The sequence below is a fragment of the Triticum urartu genome, chromosome 2 (genome assembly GCF_003073215.2).
Source record: "Triticum urartu cultivar G1812 chromosome 2, Tu2.1, whole genome shotgun sequence".
NCBI lineage: Eukaryota > Viridiplantae > Streptophyta > Magnoliopsida > Poales > Poaceae > Triticum > Triticum urartu.
In genome coordinates this window covers 671,242,729-671,261,337 of record NC_053023.1, presented here as the reverse complement: position 1 = coordinate 671,261,337, position 18,609 = coordinate 671,242,729, and the positions used below count along the sequence as shown (strand labels likewise).

Here is an 18,609-nt window from a genome sequence, read left to right as displayed (position 1 = left end):
GCTGCCGCCCCTATCCCCTGCATCCACCCGTCGCCTTCATCCCCTGCATCGAGCCACCGCCGCTGAACCTGCATCGACCCACCGCCGCCGACCCCATCCCCTGCATCGACCCGGCGCCGACCCCATCCCCTGCATCGACCCACCGCCGCCCCCATCCCCTGCATCGACCCGGCGCCGCCGCCCCTGCATCCACCTAGCACCGCCGCCCCCATCCTCTTCATCCACACCGCAGGAGCATCCCCAATCCAGCCCGCCGCCCCTGCATCCACCCAGAACCACCGCCCCCATCCTCTTTATCCACGCCACAGGAGAATCCCCCAATCCAGCCGGACGCACCAGCATCACGCAATCCAGCGCCGCCGCCCCATCGCCTCCATCACCAGCAGAGGAGTATCGGGAGGAGAGGAGGACGGCGAGGGTGAGCAGCCAAGGGGGGGCGCATGGAGGCGGAGGAGATGGCCATAATAGTTTTAGGCATATGATTTTTTAAGGACGGTACACTGAGTCGGGGGTTTTCTGTTCGGAAACGGGTTCTAGTCGGACCGGGTCCAACGCAAACCTCTCCGGTCCGGTCCGGCCGTTTCCGTTTCTAACCCGATACGATACGATACGATACGATAGACGCGACCTGGTTGCCCACGCGGAGCTTCCCTTCTACTGTACCCCCCGCCGCCCTTCCCCTGGCCCTGCTGTGTCCGGTTCAGTTTACACTCACGCCGCGGCCGCGCCTCCTCGACTCTTCCCCGAGAATCCAGAGGCGGGATAGGGGGACGAGCGAGAGGGGGAGGCAGAGCTCAGCATCTTCCAAGCCGAACGCCGAGGACATCTAGCTCACATCCAGGTAAAATCATCCGTTCCCCATTGCCCCCCGGCCCCCTTTTTTCGGTGTATTTCCAGCGCTTTTTTTGTTAGGGTTCCTTGATTTGGTGAGCGTGCGATTCCTGGAGCGAAACCTCCGCCCGTCCGCTCGCGCTTCGGTCGCCGTCGTGGGGTTCGGCGGGGGTTTGCGCGCTGCGGGTTTCGGGGCACCTGCGTGTAGTGCGCCGTTCTACTACTCAGTACTGACCAGTGCTGATTTGTGCCAGATGCGATTTAGGGTTCTTGAATGGGGAGTGCCATAACTAGGGTTCGATTTTGCTTGACTGCTCGTTGTGTATGCTAACTATGGACCATCTTTCGCGCTTTCCCAGGACAATGCCTCGCAAGGTTGTCTCCGGCCCCGACTACGACGACGACTATGCTGATTATGAGGATTATGAGGACGATTATGATGATTATGATGAGACTGGATATGCTGATGTTAAGCCCCCTGTGAAGGAGAAAGGTACGCGGCCGTCTGTGCAAGCTACTAGTCTGTCTGCGTACCGTATTCACTGCATCAGTTATAAGTAGGAAGTAATTTCAGTTATAAGTAGTTGCAATATCATATCTGATCAACTCCGCAATTGAAGCATTTTAAGTTGTTTGGCGGCAACTGTTGTACAGTTGTAATCTCGAATGCACCGATACGGATACGGGTATCAGTATCGGGCCAATACGGATACGTAAATTCGTCATTTTGAAAAAGTGCCAATACGGATACGCTTTACTATTTATTTATTTTTCAAAAAAAGGGATTCAGAATGTCAACCGTGACCTTTCTACATCCATGGATTCCATGGTTCCCTGTCTTCTTTAGCAAATGAGCAGAAACTCTAGAGTAGCTACTCAAAGCTTCATGACCACAGTAGTCGCATTTCCATTTAGTGTTGCCTCCTCCAGGTGATTTCTCTATGATTTGAACATGGCTGCACAATGGTGCCCTTAGATTTGTAGGTACAGTAGGAGGTTCAGCAGGAGGAGATGAGAAAAATGAGATCTTCACAGATCAGAGGAGAAAGAAGAGGGGATGAGCTTGGCTGGGCAGGAAAAAGGAGAAGAGACGTTGGTGAGGAGTAGTAGCTCGTCGCCGGCTAGCCGTCGCTGCCGCCGGCCCTGAGTGAGTAGCTGCTAGGTACGCATCCACCAACCGCCGCCTGGTGTGAGCTCAGGAGGGAGGAAAGAAAACTGGGAGGGAAAGGAAGGGGGCATTGGGGTACTAGGGTTGCTGTCTGCCTCTTAACTGGGCTGAGTGGTCTCTTAGATGGGTTGGGTCGTATCCAAAACGATCTGAAAAAGTATCCTTCAAGTATCTGAATTGTTTTAAATCCTTTATTCATGGATACTCCTTGGATACGTATCGGGGGCGTATCGGAGGAGTATCGGTATCGGATACGGTATCCGATACCGATTCGCTAGTTGCCTGAAGTATTGGTGCATTCGAGGTTGTAATGTTCATGTTATACGTCGGTTTTCCGTTATGCTTGCTACCACATTTTTATCTCGGTATGACCAACAGAATTCCACATACTCTATATAAAGCTCCCCAACACCATTGTTAAACAAATTGGGATGGCGACTAAGCTTATCATTAATGATTCCCTGCTCTTCCGTTGATTTCTGCTGCCTGTTTAGCCCATCTATTAATGTTAAATGCATGTGCACGTGTCTGTTTGCACCGCGGATGCACATGTGATATAATGTCTTATTACCTTTTAAGTGTCCATCTTCTTCTGCAAGGCGTTGTTGTCTATATGATAATTTTTTGACTGAAAGTCAAATTGTTTCGTCCATCCAGTCTAGCAGTCAAAACTTACTCACAAAATACGCAAAATAAAATGTTGTTAAAACTCGAAGCTTAGCAGGTTGTCGGTTGGAATTAGCCATTTTTTCTTGCTGGTTATTTGTTGAATGTTGGGGTGTATCCATCATACAATTTCAATTATTCTAAGCTTCTAATATACTCCCTCTGTAAAGAAATATAAGAGCATTTAGATTACTACTTTAGTGATCTAAATGCTCTTACATTTCTTTACGGAGGGAGTAGTTCTTATGGCCATACACCTTTGGATGATTTTGCACCTTAGTGGAATATGTAGTTTCTTTAGGCATTGCGTTACTCTGTTAGTCTCTTGATTAGTTTAAGTGCCTGTAGTTTGTCTCCTTGGTCTCATATTATGTTGCCACTCTCTTGTATAGAATCATCGAAGAAGTCTTCAAATGCAGTGCCTGTGCTTTGGAAGTGCTCCATGTGCACATTCGATAATCATGAAACTATGGTATACTGTGAGATGTGTGGGGTTTTCCGGGAATCTTTCGTCAAATCTGGCAAGGATGTTTCGATCAAAGGTATTTGAGTCTCATACATGTCTGAACAATTCTGATTATTGGCATATACATAAGGGTTGTAATGTAATCTTATATGCTCTCGTTGCAACTAGTAGAATCTGTCAACGGAATATCAAACAATTCTGGGACATCTGCTCTGTCAAACTCTGATTCTACCAAGATGCCAGCGAAGACTTCTACTACAAACTTCGACGGTGATTCTGAGAGAAAGTATGCTAGCACATCTCATGATAAAGGTATTATTGGTAAATATTGAAATTGGTTTCGTGAATTTATGTTTATGTTTAACTAAGAGCCCTGCTCTTTTGTTCCTTCAAGTTTGTCCTTCATCATGAACCCAATAAATATGAAAAGAGGAAAGAAAGGAAGATGCTAATTCGACATCTCACAGTATAACCAATCTGCTTATGTTATGTGTTGAAAACATGGCTTTGATCTATTATTCTCTATATGCACCGATATTTTAGTATTCTGGTTCGCTTGTGAACTCTTTACTTCCTTTGCAGTTCAGTATAAGCAGTCCCTTTCAATAAGTTTCTTTGGTAATATGTTTAGCAGCATTGGACCATCTATAAATAAAATTTGGATGCGCAGCACTGTCACAGCACATACATATTAAAAGTGGTTCAATGGTTGGACTTGTTGGAAGTCAATAACTTTGTTGACATCCCTTCTGAATCAAGTTAGTTCTATTGTTAAGGGTGAATTGATGAACTAAGGTTGCAGTGCTGTACATACTACTCCCTCTGTTCCTAAATATTTGTCTTTTTAGAGATTTCAAATGGACCACCACATACAGATGTATATAGACATATTTTAGAGTGTATATTCACTCATTTTGCTCCGTATGTAGTCACTTGTTGAAATCTCTAGAAAGACAAATATTTAGGAACGGAGGGAGTATTACCTATTGTGAACTCTGTCCTTCCTTTGCTGTTAGCGTTGTTTTTTGCATTCCTTAATTATTAATCATTTGTGTCTCAACAGTCAATTCCACACAGTTGGCGTCTATTGGTAGCTCATCAAGCACTGGAAAAAAGAAACAACCCGTAATCTCTGACAATAATGTGCCAATCGAGAGGACACCTCAATTGATTGCTGATCATTTTCAGCTAAAGGAGGACCAGGGTAGTAGTAGTAGGGCTAGCAGTTCTGCTCAGAATAAGGGTTCCATGGAGACACTTTCTTCTGACATAAGCCAGCTAAGTATCGAAAGGAATAATGTCAATGTTGCACAGCCTTTACCTGAAGAGTATAAGCCTGAGGGGTGGATGCTAGCTGATCAGGAGTCCGGGGTGCTGAGCCAACTAAACCTTGCAATAGTATGTTACTACTCATCTTTTGCTGTGACTTTTAAATATGGAATCTGCTCTTTTCACATTTCCTCTTCTAAAAGAGATTTTGCTTTGTCTAAAGATGTACTTGTCTCTAAACAATTTCGTTAGGTGGGTCATGTTGATTCTGGCAAGTCAACACTCTCTGGGAGATTGCTACACCTATTAGGGAAGATATCGAAAAGAGATATGCACAAAAATGAGAAGGAGGCTAAGGAAAAAGTAAGTTGCTACTGCCTTTGTGTCAGTCCCCCAATTCATTTTGGCGCACAAATCTGACTGTTTGTGTGCTGTCATTTGTTTATCCAGGGAAAGGGGTCATTTGCTTATGCATGGGCCATGGATGAGAGTACTGAAGAAAGGGCAAGAGGTGTCACAATGACAGTGGCTGTCGCCTATTTGGAGACCAAGAAATACCGTGTAGTTTTGCTTGACTCTCCTGGCCACAAAGATTTCGTGCCAAATTTGATATCTGGTGCAACACAGGCTGATGCAGCTATTCTTGTGGTTGATGCATCAACTGGTTCTTTTGAATCTGGTATGGATGGGGAAGGAGGGAAAAGTGTTGGGCAGACAAAGGAGCATGCTCAGCTTATTAGAAGCTTTGGTGTTGAGCAACTTATTGTTGCAGTCAACAAGATGGATGCTATTGGGTACTCAAAAGATAGGCTGGAGTTCATCAAGGTACGACTTGGTAGTTTTCTGCGGTCATGCAACTTCCGGGATTCAGCTGTTACCTGGATTCCTCTTAGTGCTGTAGAGAACCAGAATTTGATTAAATCTCCTTCAGATGCTCGTTTTACCTCCTGGTAAGCTCTGTTTCAAGTGGACTTTGTTTCTTTTTGATTTACCACTTTAGGGTGAATTTCTCCAGTGCAGCGGATGTTGTAGCCTCTCTCTAGTTAAATGTTTGGTTTTATGTGCCAACTTTGAGAGTGTTGATCTGTGGACATATATAGTCTTGGCAAATTTTTGCTGTTTTTCTCACAATTTGAATCTTGAATGGATATATCCTTTCAGGTATCAAGGGTCGTGTCTCTTGGATGCTATAGATTGCTTGCAGCTTCCTTCTCGGGATGTTTCAAAGCCCCTCATTCTTCCTATATGTGATGTTATCAAATCTCAGTCGACAGGACAACTGGCAGCTTTTGGAAAATTAGAAACTGGCGCTATTCGAAATGGTTCAAAGGTAGATTCCTCACAAACTTTTCTCTTCAGAAGCTACCATTATTCCTGTATTGCATTGAGACCGGTTGCTATAATGAGAGTAGATTAATTCAATTCTATTTAGAGCATGATCTTGCTAGTGACATGCCAATCTTTCAGCAATAGCATGATGCGAGAATTTGTCATGGCAAAATTATGTCCCATTCTTTGCTTTATAACTTAGTTGAATGATTTAGTGCTACAATGATCTTGAAAATATTTTCCCAGGCAATAGGTTTATGACTGAACTGAAACTAGAGCAGGATGCCTATGTTTCCAATACAGAAATCCTTACCAGAACAGAGCAATAGGGCCAACTATTGATCTTACTTTCCCTTGATAAATAGTTTGGATTGGATAAACGATTTTTTTTGGAGACATGCACGCGCAATTATATTTCTCCTGACTGCTTGGATCTTTTCCTTGTGCAGGTCTTGGTTTTACCTTGTGAGGAAGTGGCGACAGTGAAATCCATTGAACGAGACTCTAGTTCATGCAGCATAGCGAGAGCTGGTGACAATGTGGCAGTTATTTTACAGGGAATTGATGGTAGTCGAATAATACCTGGCGGGATTCTTTGTCACCCTGGTTTCCCTGTGCCTGTAGCCAACTACTTGGAGCTTAAGATTCGAGTGTTGGACATCGCCATCCCAATTCTCATTGGTTATCAGGTAAAGAAATGTCATATAACCAAAGCCTTGTTTGATTAGCTGCTTCTCCAGCATAATCATATCAATTTTATTGACCTAGGTGGAGTTTCACATACATCATGTGAAGGAAGCTGCAAGAGTAACGAAAATCGTGGCGTTGCTTGACAAGACAGGCAAGCCAAGTAAAACAGCACCGCGGTTTCTTAAATCAAAGCAGAATGCTGTTGTGCAGGTAATCAACGAGTACTAGCCCTCGTGAACAGCTAACTTTTGTGAAGTTATATACCTTGTGAATGTTGTGAAAACTGTTTGCATTCTTGTAACATTATTGCTTTTTGTCAGGTTATGCTAGATCAAGCGGTCTGTGTCGAGGAATTCTCGAAATGCCGAGCTCTTGGAAGGGCATTCTTAAGGTCGTCTGGAAGCACGATCGCTGTCGGTATAGTGACTAAGATAATGAGGCAGGATCAGCACTAGAGGACCCCTGTCGTCCAAAACCCGGGCCAAGTTGCTGCCTTGCAAGATCAGTACCTACCGACTGGTACTGTAATACCGGCGCTGGCAAGTTTTGTTCTCTGTTCGCTTGTCGCCGTTGCTGTTGTGCATTAGTGCTGAGTTATGCCTTGTAAAAATGTTCACACCTGTGAATGACTTGTATACCTTGAATGCTGAGTTAGTTTTAATTAAGCTGGGGAATGCAGTAACTTTTTTTGGCAGAAAGCAGCCTGTTACATTTCTGAATGGGTAATGTGACAATTAACCTGTGCTGTTAGAAGAAAGGGTGAATCAATCATATATATTCCCACGTTCACCTCTCTAGCTAAACTCCTACCTAAATTTTCACAAACCTCCACACGTACCCTCGTTCACCTTTAGCTAAAGTTTCACAAACCTCTAAGCTAAAATCAAACTTTCATCTTTGCCAGCGTGGGCTTATTCAACCAACATGGATCCGGAGTCCAGAGATCGAGATTTGTCGAGGGAGCTCGGTGGCGTCTAGGCAGGGGAGTTAGTATGCTCCAGCCCAGAAACTCCGGGAAACGGCTCCAGCGATGTGACCGGGAGGTGATCTTCTGCCTTCTCTCGACACCAGCGACGTCGTGGGTCCTCATCCTCTTCGTGTGTTGCTCTAGCGGACGAGGACCCCAACAGTTGCTGCATCAATGATGGAGACGGCGCCACGTTGGAATAATCTGCTTATGCTCTTTCTCCATCTCGGTAGCGTTCTAATGGTCTTTAGATCCGTGAGATTTGTCTGATGGTCGACGCACAACGCTTTCTCGGGTGGCGTTAGCATCGCCTATTACAGTTGTGTTTGGTCTTTTGCAATAGGGTGTGTGGATGGCGGCAAACAACGATGTTCCTCTTCTTTGACCGCGTCGGATAAAGTTGACGGTGCTGAGATGTAACAGACATGAGAAAGTATCCCAGCTGACGTGCTAAAAAGCCTCGATCGCGTCGCTTACAGCGATTCCGTTCGTCGGCCCGAAAAGCATCCTTATACCCGAAGATGCTCCTCTAGATATGGGTATGATGGCAAATCCTTTTTTTTTCAGTGTTGCCTCGGCGACTGTGAAAGACGATGGTGGACGACCTTTCAGCGTGACACAAGATTCCGCCAGAGTAAAATTCTAGTTTTACTTTTTGTGTAGTCTTTAATGCAATATTGCAAGACATATATGTATGTCTCTTATAGTGACATTGTGTGTACTTTGTGTAACCCAGCTTTTTAATGAAATATATGTGGTTACTTTAAAAAAGAAACTCCAGGCGGCCGTCCTTGCTCGCCCTAATGCAATCAATGTATGAGACTGGCTAGATGTCAGTCGATTATTTTTTTGTCAATCGATCTGTTTTAAGTCGTCACATGTGAATGAATGACCATGTCGCTTTCTTCAACCTCCTTCCCATCCTCATGTTCATCTTTTTTCCCAAACCGTCTCACGTACCACCAGTCCAACCGCATGCTATTGCCGCCCGCGACCGGCGCCGCTCCCGTGCTTGCCTCACCGCACACCGCCATCCCTCTAACCCCGACGAACCTCCATATTTTTCCGTCAAATCTATATCCCCGCGCCCCTATCATAGATACCCGGCAAGCATGCCACCCTAAGATAGACACCCGGCGAGTCTGTCTTCCAAAGATAGACCCAGATGGTGCTGCTTCTTCGGCGAGCCGAATGCTCCTTCCTTCTCTCCGGCGGCCGCTGCTTCCATCATGCAAATTCGACTGACCAGGTGACTGACATTCAACTAAACTACGATACATCATGTTAGAGCATCTCCAATAGCCGCGCTGGAATTTGGGTTTTTTTTTGCACGCGCAATCGTTTCGGGAGCTCCAGCGGAGGCGCAAAAACCACGCACGCGGCATAAGCAGTTCAACGCGCGGGCCGAAATGGCATCGCGTGCCGCTTATTTCATGCACCCGCTTCCGCGCGCTGCACACTCGAGCGCCCGCGCCGCACCCTCTCCGCCACGCCGCTTTCGCCCCGCCGCCGGCGAATTCGCCCGATGGACGGACGATGGAGCTACCATGGGCGGCATGGGTAGCTTCGGAGCTACCAATGGAGGCCATGGGTGGCTTTGGAGCTATCATGGGAGGCATGAGTTTTGCATCTTTCATGGGAGGCGTGGGAGTATCTCCGGATGACATGGGTGGACGCATGTCTTCCAGTGTGCCTCACATACCTTCGCATGATGCCGTTGGAGATCTTGCCAACGCCTTTCGAGCTCCCCATGATAATGCGGCGCGACACAATAATGAGGAGGAGGAAGAATCATTTTTGGAGGATGCAGAATCAGAGGAAAAGGAGGACGAAGACGAGGATGAAGCATGATTGTTGATGTGCCATTTGTTTGTATGAACTTTTATGTCATGAACTTCGTTGCATGATTTTGAACTTGGTTGGATGATAATGTGATGTGGCATGATTTTGAACTTTTATTTATGTCATGAATTTGTTTGGGTGATTTTAAACTATGCTATCTCTTGTTTTGATGTTTGAAATATCATCATATTGTCTTCAAAATGCAACATATGACAAACGTCGACTGCTCGCGCCTTGCAGTTTAGCGCGTCTGCTGGAGCGGCTTGGGCACGCTATATTTTGCAGCGGCCGCTGGAGCCAGTGCACCGCGACGCGTAAAAACTGACAAGTCCAGGGATGTAAACTGTTTTTTAACGTGTCGCGTGTTGCGCGGCCGTTGGAGATGCTCTTTTCTTATGCATGCAAAGTTGCAAACCCAGTTTTTAAGGAATGGACGCGGAAAGTACACTTCTATATGCTGTTGTATGATCACAAATCGTCAGTTTTGTCGGAACGAATAACCAAGAAACCCCAATTACAAAATAAATAAAAAAGAATATGAAGAGCTCAAGAGCGAGAGAGGAAGCTCAAGAAAAGAAGACTTCTCCGACGAGCTTTGTCACGAACACATAACGTGGCAGCGTAAGCCAACGGCCGTACCCGTACGTGACGCATCCGTTCTCACGACCCGATCTTGTCGAGGCCGTCGGCGACGGTCTTCATCTTGGGCCGGAGCTCCGGGTCGGCCTCGGTGCACGCCAGCGCGACGTGGAACGCGGCGACGATCTCCTTCTTGGGCAGCGCCGGCGCCTCCCGCAGCAGCGCCGGGTCCACCATCTCCGCCACCGGCCGCGCGTCCTCGAACCCGCGCCGCACCCACCGCACCGCCTCCGGCACCGCCTCGTGCTCCGCGCTCCCGGACCGGTCCGTCGTCGTCGTGGACGGCCCCGAGAAGGACGCGGACGTCGACGGCGACGCGTGGTCCGCCGGCCCCCGCCCCGTCAGCAGCTCCAGCAGGATCACCCCGAAGGAGAACACGTCCCACTTCTGCGCCGGCCGCGCGCCCGGCGCGCGCGCCTCGGGCGCCCGGTAGCCGCTCGCGTGCGCCTGCGCCGGCGCCGGCTTTGTGTAGGGGATGGCGCCGCCGAGGAGGCTGCCGCCGGAGGACGGCGGCGCGGCGTCGGGGCCGCAGCCGGCGATGGCGAGCAGGCGGACGAGGCCGAAGTCGGCGACGCGCGGGGTGAAGTCGGCGTCCAGGAGGATGTTGGACGGCTTGACCTCGCCGTGGACGAACCGTCGGGTGCTGCTGCACTCGTGGAGGTACGCCAGGCCGCGCGCCGCGCCCTTGGCGATCTTCAGCCGCGCCGCCCACGACAGCACAGGCTCGCCGCTGCGACCTGCAACGTCGACATGGGTGTATTACTAACCATAGTAATTGATGGGCATTTATTCTGAATAAGAAACAAAAATGCTACAGACAGAATTAACGTCCACATCGCCAGAAATAAAAACTTTGGCGCTTTGCACGGACACAAGCAGCCATGACATGCCACTGTTCATGGACACTGACTGCATATGAGGAAGAGGAAGGGATTTGTGCAGCGAGCATTAATTGCCACGTTGTGCCTGATTTGTCATTCACTTGACAGTGGTACTAGTAATTGTTGCCGCAAGCACATGGCTTCTCACAACACGCAAACCAAGCATTGCTGCCCGCACACACCACTTTTATGGCGTCCTGACAAAGCTGTCAAGCTTTGCCCTATCAAGGCCCGAAAGCCACATAGAAAGGCAGCATCAACAGCAGCCTCAGCAGTCAGCACTACTCATCACGGATCACCCAGTAATCAAAAGCGCTCGTTGATCATGCTCATGCATGCGCGTCGCCGAGGCGTGCCTCCGCGGTCTCAATTATCATCACCTCTCCGCGCTCTGCTTTCTGCTCGCGTGGAAGGCCTTTTCGGGTCATGTTTAGCCCCGGAAGATCATTCTGTTAGGCCGTGACAGTGACAAAGGTTCCAGGCCTAAAAAGGTCCCCTTTCCCCCCCTTCCAGGCTCTGCAGTCTGCACGAAGGAATCAGGATGCTGGAAAGGCATTCCTTTGCCCTTTCCCTCTTGGTTTGTCAGTATTGTGCAAGTGCTGGTATGGAGGATACCTTAAAAATGACATGATCCCATGAGGCATTGGACTGTAAAGCGTGCGTGTACGCCATAAACAACACGTAGTTTTTGGTGCAGCATATTCAGTTAGCGGCCGGGCCCAGCTTATGGCGCGACTCTTGGCTCTTAAGTCACGCAACAAAAAAAAAGCTCTTAAGTTACGCTAGCAACTCCCCTGGTTTTCAAGCAGACAGCGACGGCTCGCTGCTGTTACTGGAGAGCACGAGCGAAGACACGAGGCAGAAATGTTTTTTCTTTCTTTGCATGTCACTGGAACCATCCATCCGTCCGGTCGACAGCAGATGCCCGGCATGGGTGGCAGAGTGAGTGTGGTCCATCTCCGTCCGGGGACACAGGTCGGTGCCGTGTTTGGAAGCTTTCGCTCTCGCCGCTTGTCCTGCGGTGGATCGAATCGCCTGACCGGTCCGTCGTCCGTTAGGAAACTGTTGATGGGATGATGCCTCCGTCGCACGGCACGTCGGCACGGCAGGTGGTTCGATCCTATAGATAGAACATGCCTCGTGGTGGCATCTTCAAATCCTACCGCTAAACCTAAAGGTGACATGTTATCGGACAAAAGGGCGCAAAGCCTCCAAGACAACGCCTTCAAAAAAGACTAGCCGCTCACATGTCAAAGTCAGTTGGTTCGCCAGACTAAGTTAGACCCTGGCCTATAACCGTCAAACCAATATCTTCGAAGCAGCCTTATCATGCCAGAAAGGTTAGATCATGGGTTGTCACCTAGGAGCTATGTCTCTCACCAGTCATTGTCCACCATTCTAGGTCATGCTCACACAGAATTAGGCGGGACAAAGGATACATCACCGGAAGGGAAGACAACACCGCGCCGCTTCCGATCATTGCCGCACCGCCATCTCGCCGATGGCTGCCGTTTGCGCCTAACAGTCGCCGCACCAAGATGCACCACCTAGATGTCATCAATGGTCGTTCCGGCCCACGATGGAGCCAACGTTGGCCTCGGTAGGGCCCTTCGGCAACGGTGAGGGGGAGGATCATGCCGCCTTGCCCAACCTCCCTACGAGACCGGTCCGACGTCCGATGCACCGCACATGACCTGCATGATTCGGCATGCCTCGCGGTCGCGAGCTGCACCAGCCTGCGTCCGCCACCCCATCGTTCAACACATTGGGGTATGTCGGATCTGCATGTCCCAACCACCACGCCATGCGAGCGTCTCTAGAGACGTCTGAGAGGGGCCGCACGCCGAGGTGCAACACGATTAAGCTTGATCCATGCTCCAGCCACATGCCAAATCCACGTCCGGGGTGCTGGTGGACCATGTGCAAACACTGGCTTGACCTTCCACGCGCAGACATCGTTAGTTGCATGCGAAGGGAGATGCCCTGCGAGCTGGTACCGCATGAGCTTTGCCCGACGACGACGAGGATGGAAAGCAGAAGAGGAGGGCAAGGAGTGGGGGATGGGTGGGTGGGAGACGTAGAAATTTATTTGATGGTGTGTCATGGATTAAAATAAGGAGGAACCATACCCTAATTCTACCACCTCTGTTTCGGTTTATAAGTCCTACGCGTATATCTAGGTTGCCAATTTTATCACTTTAATATAAACTATATGACACAAAAATTATATTATTTGAAAATAGAACATCTAAAGTTTATATTGGTATATTTTTTGTAATATATGACTTGTATTAGGTTGGTCAAATTGACAACCTAGGGGTACGCGCATGCCCTGTAATCTGAAAGAGAGGTAGTATGTTTTTTGTTTGGCAAAAGTTATGACCCTTCCCGTGCACTGAAATTCTTGCCACGTGTCATCATTGGTTGTACTATTATTATGATCCAATATATCTTATATTTTTACAGGGGAATATACCACATTTCAATGCTGTTGTCGTGCATTTAATACGTAATCAAGCAACATAAAAGTAAAATAAAAACTAACCCACACTCTATTAAGATGATTTACTATCCTAGTGAGTTTGGCTTCAAGTTATATTACCAGGAGCAGCAAGTTTTGTTCAAAGCGAAAGAGCAGTAAGCGAGTTGACCGGTGTTGTTATAAAAAAGAAAAGTTGACCGGTGTTACTTTTACTTACCACGCAGCGCGGTGGCGAGGTTGCCGTTGCCGACGAAGTCGGTGACGACGAGCTTCTCGTCCGGTGACCAGTAGTAAGCGCGCAGCCGCACCACGTTGGGGTGCCGCACCCGCCCCATCGCCCGCGCCTCCGCCCTGAACTCCTTGCACCTCTCTGCGCCACCACCGCCGCCGCCCAGCCGCCGGACGGCCACCGGCGTCGAGCCATTGCCCACCACCACCTTGTACACGATCCCCTTCCCTCCCTTCCCCAGCACATACGCGGACGACCGGAGCAGCTCGTCCAGCTCCATCCGGAATCCCCGGTCGATCGCCACAAGCTCCCCGTCGGCGCCGCTGCACTTGCCGTCTCCTTCTTCCTCGTCGTCCGACGAGCCGTCAACCCAACCTCTGTCGCGGCGGCCCCAAATGCAGCCGCACAGCCCCTTGTTCCGATCATCGTCGTCGTCGTCTTCGGCGATTGCGCGGCCACGGCCGCCGCGGCCTTCCCTCCGGTCCTTGACTTTCCAGTATATGTACACCAGGATGATGCCGACGAGGGCGACGCCGGCGGCGTCGGCGACGGAGATGAGCGCTATCAGGCTTGATTTAATTGGCTGGTGCTGGCTGTCGTTAGAGGCGGAGGCTGTTGATGAACTGGTGTTCTGTGGCGGCGGCGATTGCGTCGGCGGTGGGACGGCTCGGCAGGCAACTTGGAGCGGGAAGCCGCAGAGAGCGGGGTTGTTGAGGAACGCGGTGGGGCCCTGGCTGGCGAGGGAGCCCGTCTGCGGGATGGCGCCGGAGAGGTTGTTGAAGCGGAGGTCGAGAGTGACGGTCGCCGGGAGGCGGCCGAGCTCCGGCGGCACGATGCCGGAGAACTGGTTGTGCGAGAGGTTGAGTGTGCCGGAGAGCTTGGGGAGCTGGCCGAGGTCCGGCGGGATGGAGCCGTTGAAGGCGTTGGAGGAGAGGTCGAGCTGCTGCAGGCTGGACAACTCCGGCCAAACACCGGCGGGCACCTCGCCAGAGAAGGTGTTTCTGGAGACGATAAGACGCTGCAAGCTCCGGCAGTTCCGGAGGTCGAGCGGCAGCTCGCCGGAGAGCGAGTTCCGGGAAACATCGAGGTTCTGCAGCCTCGGGAGGTCGCAGAGCGCCATGGGGAGCTTGCCGGTGAGCGCGTTGTTGTAGAGGAAGATGGAGTGGAGCGAGGAGGCGTTGGAGAGCGCGGCCGGGATGCCGCCCGTGAGGCGGTTGTCGTGGAGGTTGAGCCGGCGGAGGAAGAGCAGCGAGCCGAGCTCGGAGGGGATGTAGCCGGCCACGTTCTTGCCGGCGACGGCCAGGCCGACCACGCGCGGCTGCGAGGAGATGTTGGCGCAGGTGACGCCGGGCCAGCGGCACGGGTCGGCGTCCGACTCGGACCACTTGGCGAGGGCCGAGGCCGGGTCGTCGGTCACGGCCGCCTTGAAGGCCAGCAGCGCGAGGCCGTCGTCGGTGAGCGCCACGGCCGGCGCCGGCGGCAACGCGAGGAGCAGCAGCAGGAGGAGAATCGTGGTCGGGACCGTCCTCATGAGCAGAACAAACTCTTCTATCGTCTGTGTCAGCGTGTGTCCCTGGCTAACACTGACTGTCAGTGGCCACAGAGAGGCGCGGCAGCAGAGGTTAGAGGGGTTATAGAAACCGACAGATCTGCGGCAGCGCTGCGGTTGGAATCGAGTGGACACCTTGGATTTCGAAGGCGCCCCGGATGTGAGTGGTGGTGATGGAATTTTTCTCCTTTTCGTTGGCATGCTAGGAGTAGTGAGGAAGTGGTTATGCGTGGAAAGATGGTTAATGGTGGCTGTCTTCATTAGAGTGGGTAGGGCCCCGGATGTGGTAATGGGGCTCGTAGTAGCCGGAGAGAGACGTGTGGGGGAGGGGAGTACAAGGGAAGCAAAGTTGTGTGTATGTGCGCTTCGTGGCTGGACTGTAGAGTATGATGAAGGACGTTGCGGTGAGCCAAAGACTGGAGGACGGCCGGGTAATCATTCCTGTGGGTATGGACTTTAGGTGGCCTGGTTGGTGAGGTGAGTGAGTGAGTGAGGCCTGTTCGTGCACTTGCCTTTTGCCATATGCATCTTACTGTAGAACCAAGTATATCTGCTATGTTAGGGTATCTCGAACGTCGACCCTCAAACTGCCCGCAACCGTTTGGACTGCGCGGTCCGGATGTGTTTTGTCATTTAATGCGGAGCTGTATCAGTTCGCTCGGCAGGCAAATATAAGGTAATTTTTTGAGTCTAAATGCACCTTCGTGATATTCCTTGGTCCCTCATTGAACATATTGTCGAAACTAAATCCGGCAGATCTCTCGGTAGAGTATACTAAACTAGGCTACTTGGCATGATGGTAGCAAAAACACATGATTTTAATCAGGTTCAGGCTTTCTAGAGGAGATAAAACCCTGCACCCCGCTTGTGCTTTATTATGTTGGGGTGTATGAAGAGTAAAAAGTACCGAGAGATTTCAATGTGTCTATCTACGAACCTGGCCCCTCGGCTTATATAGCGTACTCGGGGGGGGGGGGGTCCTACGTTACATGGATGCTAGTCATCTACGTACAAGGAGGTAGAATCCTCCATGAACCCAACATCTTTTCTTGCCCATCAAAGTCTCCTGGAATCTTTTTTAACATTCCATGGGTCGTCTGAAGTGGCCCATGATGGAACCGACAAGGGGTCCTCAGATCGGTCCACCAGGGCGAGAACTGTCATGGTAAGAGGCCCCTTAGCTGGGAATCCTGTTGGGTAACGTAGCATGTAATTTAAAAATAAATTCCTACGATCACGCAAGATCTATCTAGGAGATGCATAGCAACGAGAGGGGGAGAGTGTGTCCACGTACCCTCATAGACCGAAAGTAGAAGCGTTAGGTTAACGCAGTTGATGTGGTCGAACGTCTTCACGATCCAATTGATCTAGTACCGAACGTACGTCACCTCCGAGTTCAGCACACGTTCAGCTCGATGACGTCCCTCAAACTCTTGATCCAGCAGAGGGTTGAGGGAGAGTTTCGTCAGCACGACGGCGTGGTGACGGTGATGGTGATGTGATCCGCGCACGGCTTCACCTAAGCACTACAATGCTATGACCGAAGAAGTAAACTGTGGAGGGGGGGCATCGCACACGGCTAAGGAACAACTGTTGTACTTTGGGATGCCCCCTGCCCCCGTATATAAAGGAGGAGAGGGAGGAGGCCGGCCAAGGGGCGCGTCATAGGGGGGAAACCGACTAGGACTCCCAATCCTAGTCGCCCCCCTTTCCTTTCTTTCGGAAGGGAAAGGGGAAGGAGAAGGAGAGGGAGAGGGAGAGAAGGAAAGGGGGCCGCGCCCCCTCCCCCTTGTCCAATTCGGACTCCCTTGGGGGGGAGGGGGGCGCCGCCCTTGCGGGCTCCCCTCTCTCTCCACTAAGGCCCATGTAGGCCCATTACTTCCCCGGGGGGTTCCGATAACCTCCCGGTACTTCAAAAAAATACCCGAACCATTCCAGTGTCCGAATACCATCGTCCAATATATCAATCTTTACCTCTCGACCATTTGGAGACTCCTCGTCATGTCCGTGATCTCATCCGGGACTCCAAACAATCTTCGGTCACCAAAACACATATCTCATAATACAAATCGTCATAGAATATTAAGCATGCAGACCCTACGGGTTCGAGAACTATGTAGACATGACCGAGACACATCTCCGGTCAATAACCAACAGCGGAACCTGGATGCTCATATTGGTTCCTACATATTCTATGAAGATCTTTATCGGTCAAACCGCAATAACAACATATGTGATTCCCTTTGTCATCGGTATGTTACTTGCCTGAGATTCGATTGTCGGTATCATCATACCTAGTTCAATCACGTTACTGGCAAATCTCTTTACTCGTTCCGTAATGCATCATCCCGTAACTAAGTGTAGGATCGAAAGTATGTCTAGAGGGGGGGGTGATTAGACTACTTGACCAAATAAAACTTATCCTTTTCCCAATTTTAGTTCTTGGCAGATTTTAGCAACTTTGGACAAGTCAAGCAATCTTAACACAATTCAAGCAAGCATGCAAAGAGTATATGAGCAGTGGAAAGTAAAGCATGCAACTTGCAAGAATGTAAAGGGAAGGGTTTGGAGGATTCAAACGCAATAGGAGACATGGATGTTTTTGTCGTGGTTCCGATAGATGGTGCTATCGTACATCCACGTTGATGGAGACTTCAACCCACGAAGGGTAACGACTGCGGAGTCCACGGAGGGCTCCACCCACGAAGGGTCCACGAAGAAGCAACCTTGTCTATCCCACCATGGCCGTCGCCCACGAAGGACTTGCCTCACTAGCGGTAGATCTTCACAAAGTAGGCGATCTCCTTGCCCTTACAAACTCCTTGGTTCAACTCCACAATCTTGTCGAAGGCTCCCAAGTGACACCTAGCCAATCTAGGAAACACCACTCTCCAAGAAGTAACAAATGGTGTGTTGATGATGAACTCCTTGCTCTTGTGCTTCAAATGATAGTCTCCCAACACTCAACTCTCTCTCACAGGATATGGATTTGGTGGAAAGAAGATTTGAGTGGAAAGCAACTTGGGGAAGGCTAGAGATCTAGATTCATATGGTAGGAATGGAATATCTTGGCCTCAACACAAGTGTAGGTGGTTCTCTCTCAGAAAAGGTAAGTTGGAAGTGTAGGTTCGTTCTGATGGCTCTCTCCACGAATGAAGAGGAGGTGGAGGGGTATATATAGCATCCACACAAAATCTAACCATTACACACAACTTGCCAATCTCGGTGGGACCGAATTGATAAACTCGGTCGGACTGATTCAGCAAATCTAGTGACCGTTAGGATTTTCGGTGGGACCGACATGCAACTCGGTAGGACCGATATGGTTAGGGTTAGGGCATAACGTAATCTCGGTGAGACTGATTACACAAACTCGCTGAGACCGATTTTGGTAATAAGCTAACCAGAGAGTTGGTCAGGTAAACTCGGTGGGACCGATGCGCTCATTTCGGTGAGACCGAAATGTTACGAAAGGAAAACAGAGAGTTTACATTGCAATCTCGATGGGACCGATCTCTCATCTCGGTGGGACCGAAACGTTACGAAGGGAAACAGAGAGATTACAATCCCATCTCGGTGAGACCGAGATCCCTATCGGTGA

The 18,609-nt window shown here is 50.0% G+C and overlaps 2 protein-coding genes across 3 annotated transcripts; one reads left to right on the top strand and one right to left on the bottom strand.

Moving 5' to 3' along the window:
• The first annotated feature begins 656 nt into the window (after positions 1–656).
• LOC125539624 (HBS1-like protein) lies at positions 657–7,117 on the top strand. Of its 2 annotated transcripts, none has more exons than XM_048703122.1 (11): positions 657–841; positions 1,191–1,324; positions 3,058–3,207; positions 3,303–3,443; positions 4,195–4,529; positions 4,653–4,763; positions 4,851–5,350; positions 5,562–5,730; positions 6,179–6,418; positions 6,498–6,629; positions 6,740–7,117. In XM_048703122.1, exons 2-11 carry the CDS (start codon positions 1,195–1,197, stop codon positions 6,872–6,874), a joined length of 2,043 nt encoding a protein of 680 aa, XP_048559079.1. In that variant the 5' UTR covers positions 657–841; positions 1,191–1,194; the 3' UTR covers positions 6,875–7,117. The 2 variants fall into 2 exon arrangements, with proteins under 2 accessions (XP_048559079.1, XP_048559078.1); XM_048703121.1 differs by having other exon boundaries at positions 3,300–3,443.
• A 2,541-nt stretch (positions 7,118–9,658) lies between these two features.
• Positions 9,659–15,244, bottom strand: LOC125539623 (receptor protein kinase-like protein ZAR1). The gene is made up of 2 exons (XM_048703120.1): positions 13,448–15,244; positions 9,659–10,604 (listed from the first exon to the last, which is right to left on the bottom strand). The coding sequence occupies exons 1-2, from the start codon at positions 15,207–15,209 to the stop codon at positions 9,889–9,891; spliced, it is 2,478 nt and encodes an 825-aa protein (XP_048559077.1). The 5' UTR covers positions 15,210–15,244; the 3' UTR covers positions 9,659–9,888.
• Between the last annotated feature and the right edge of the window lie 3,365 nt (positions 15,245–18,609).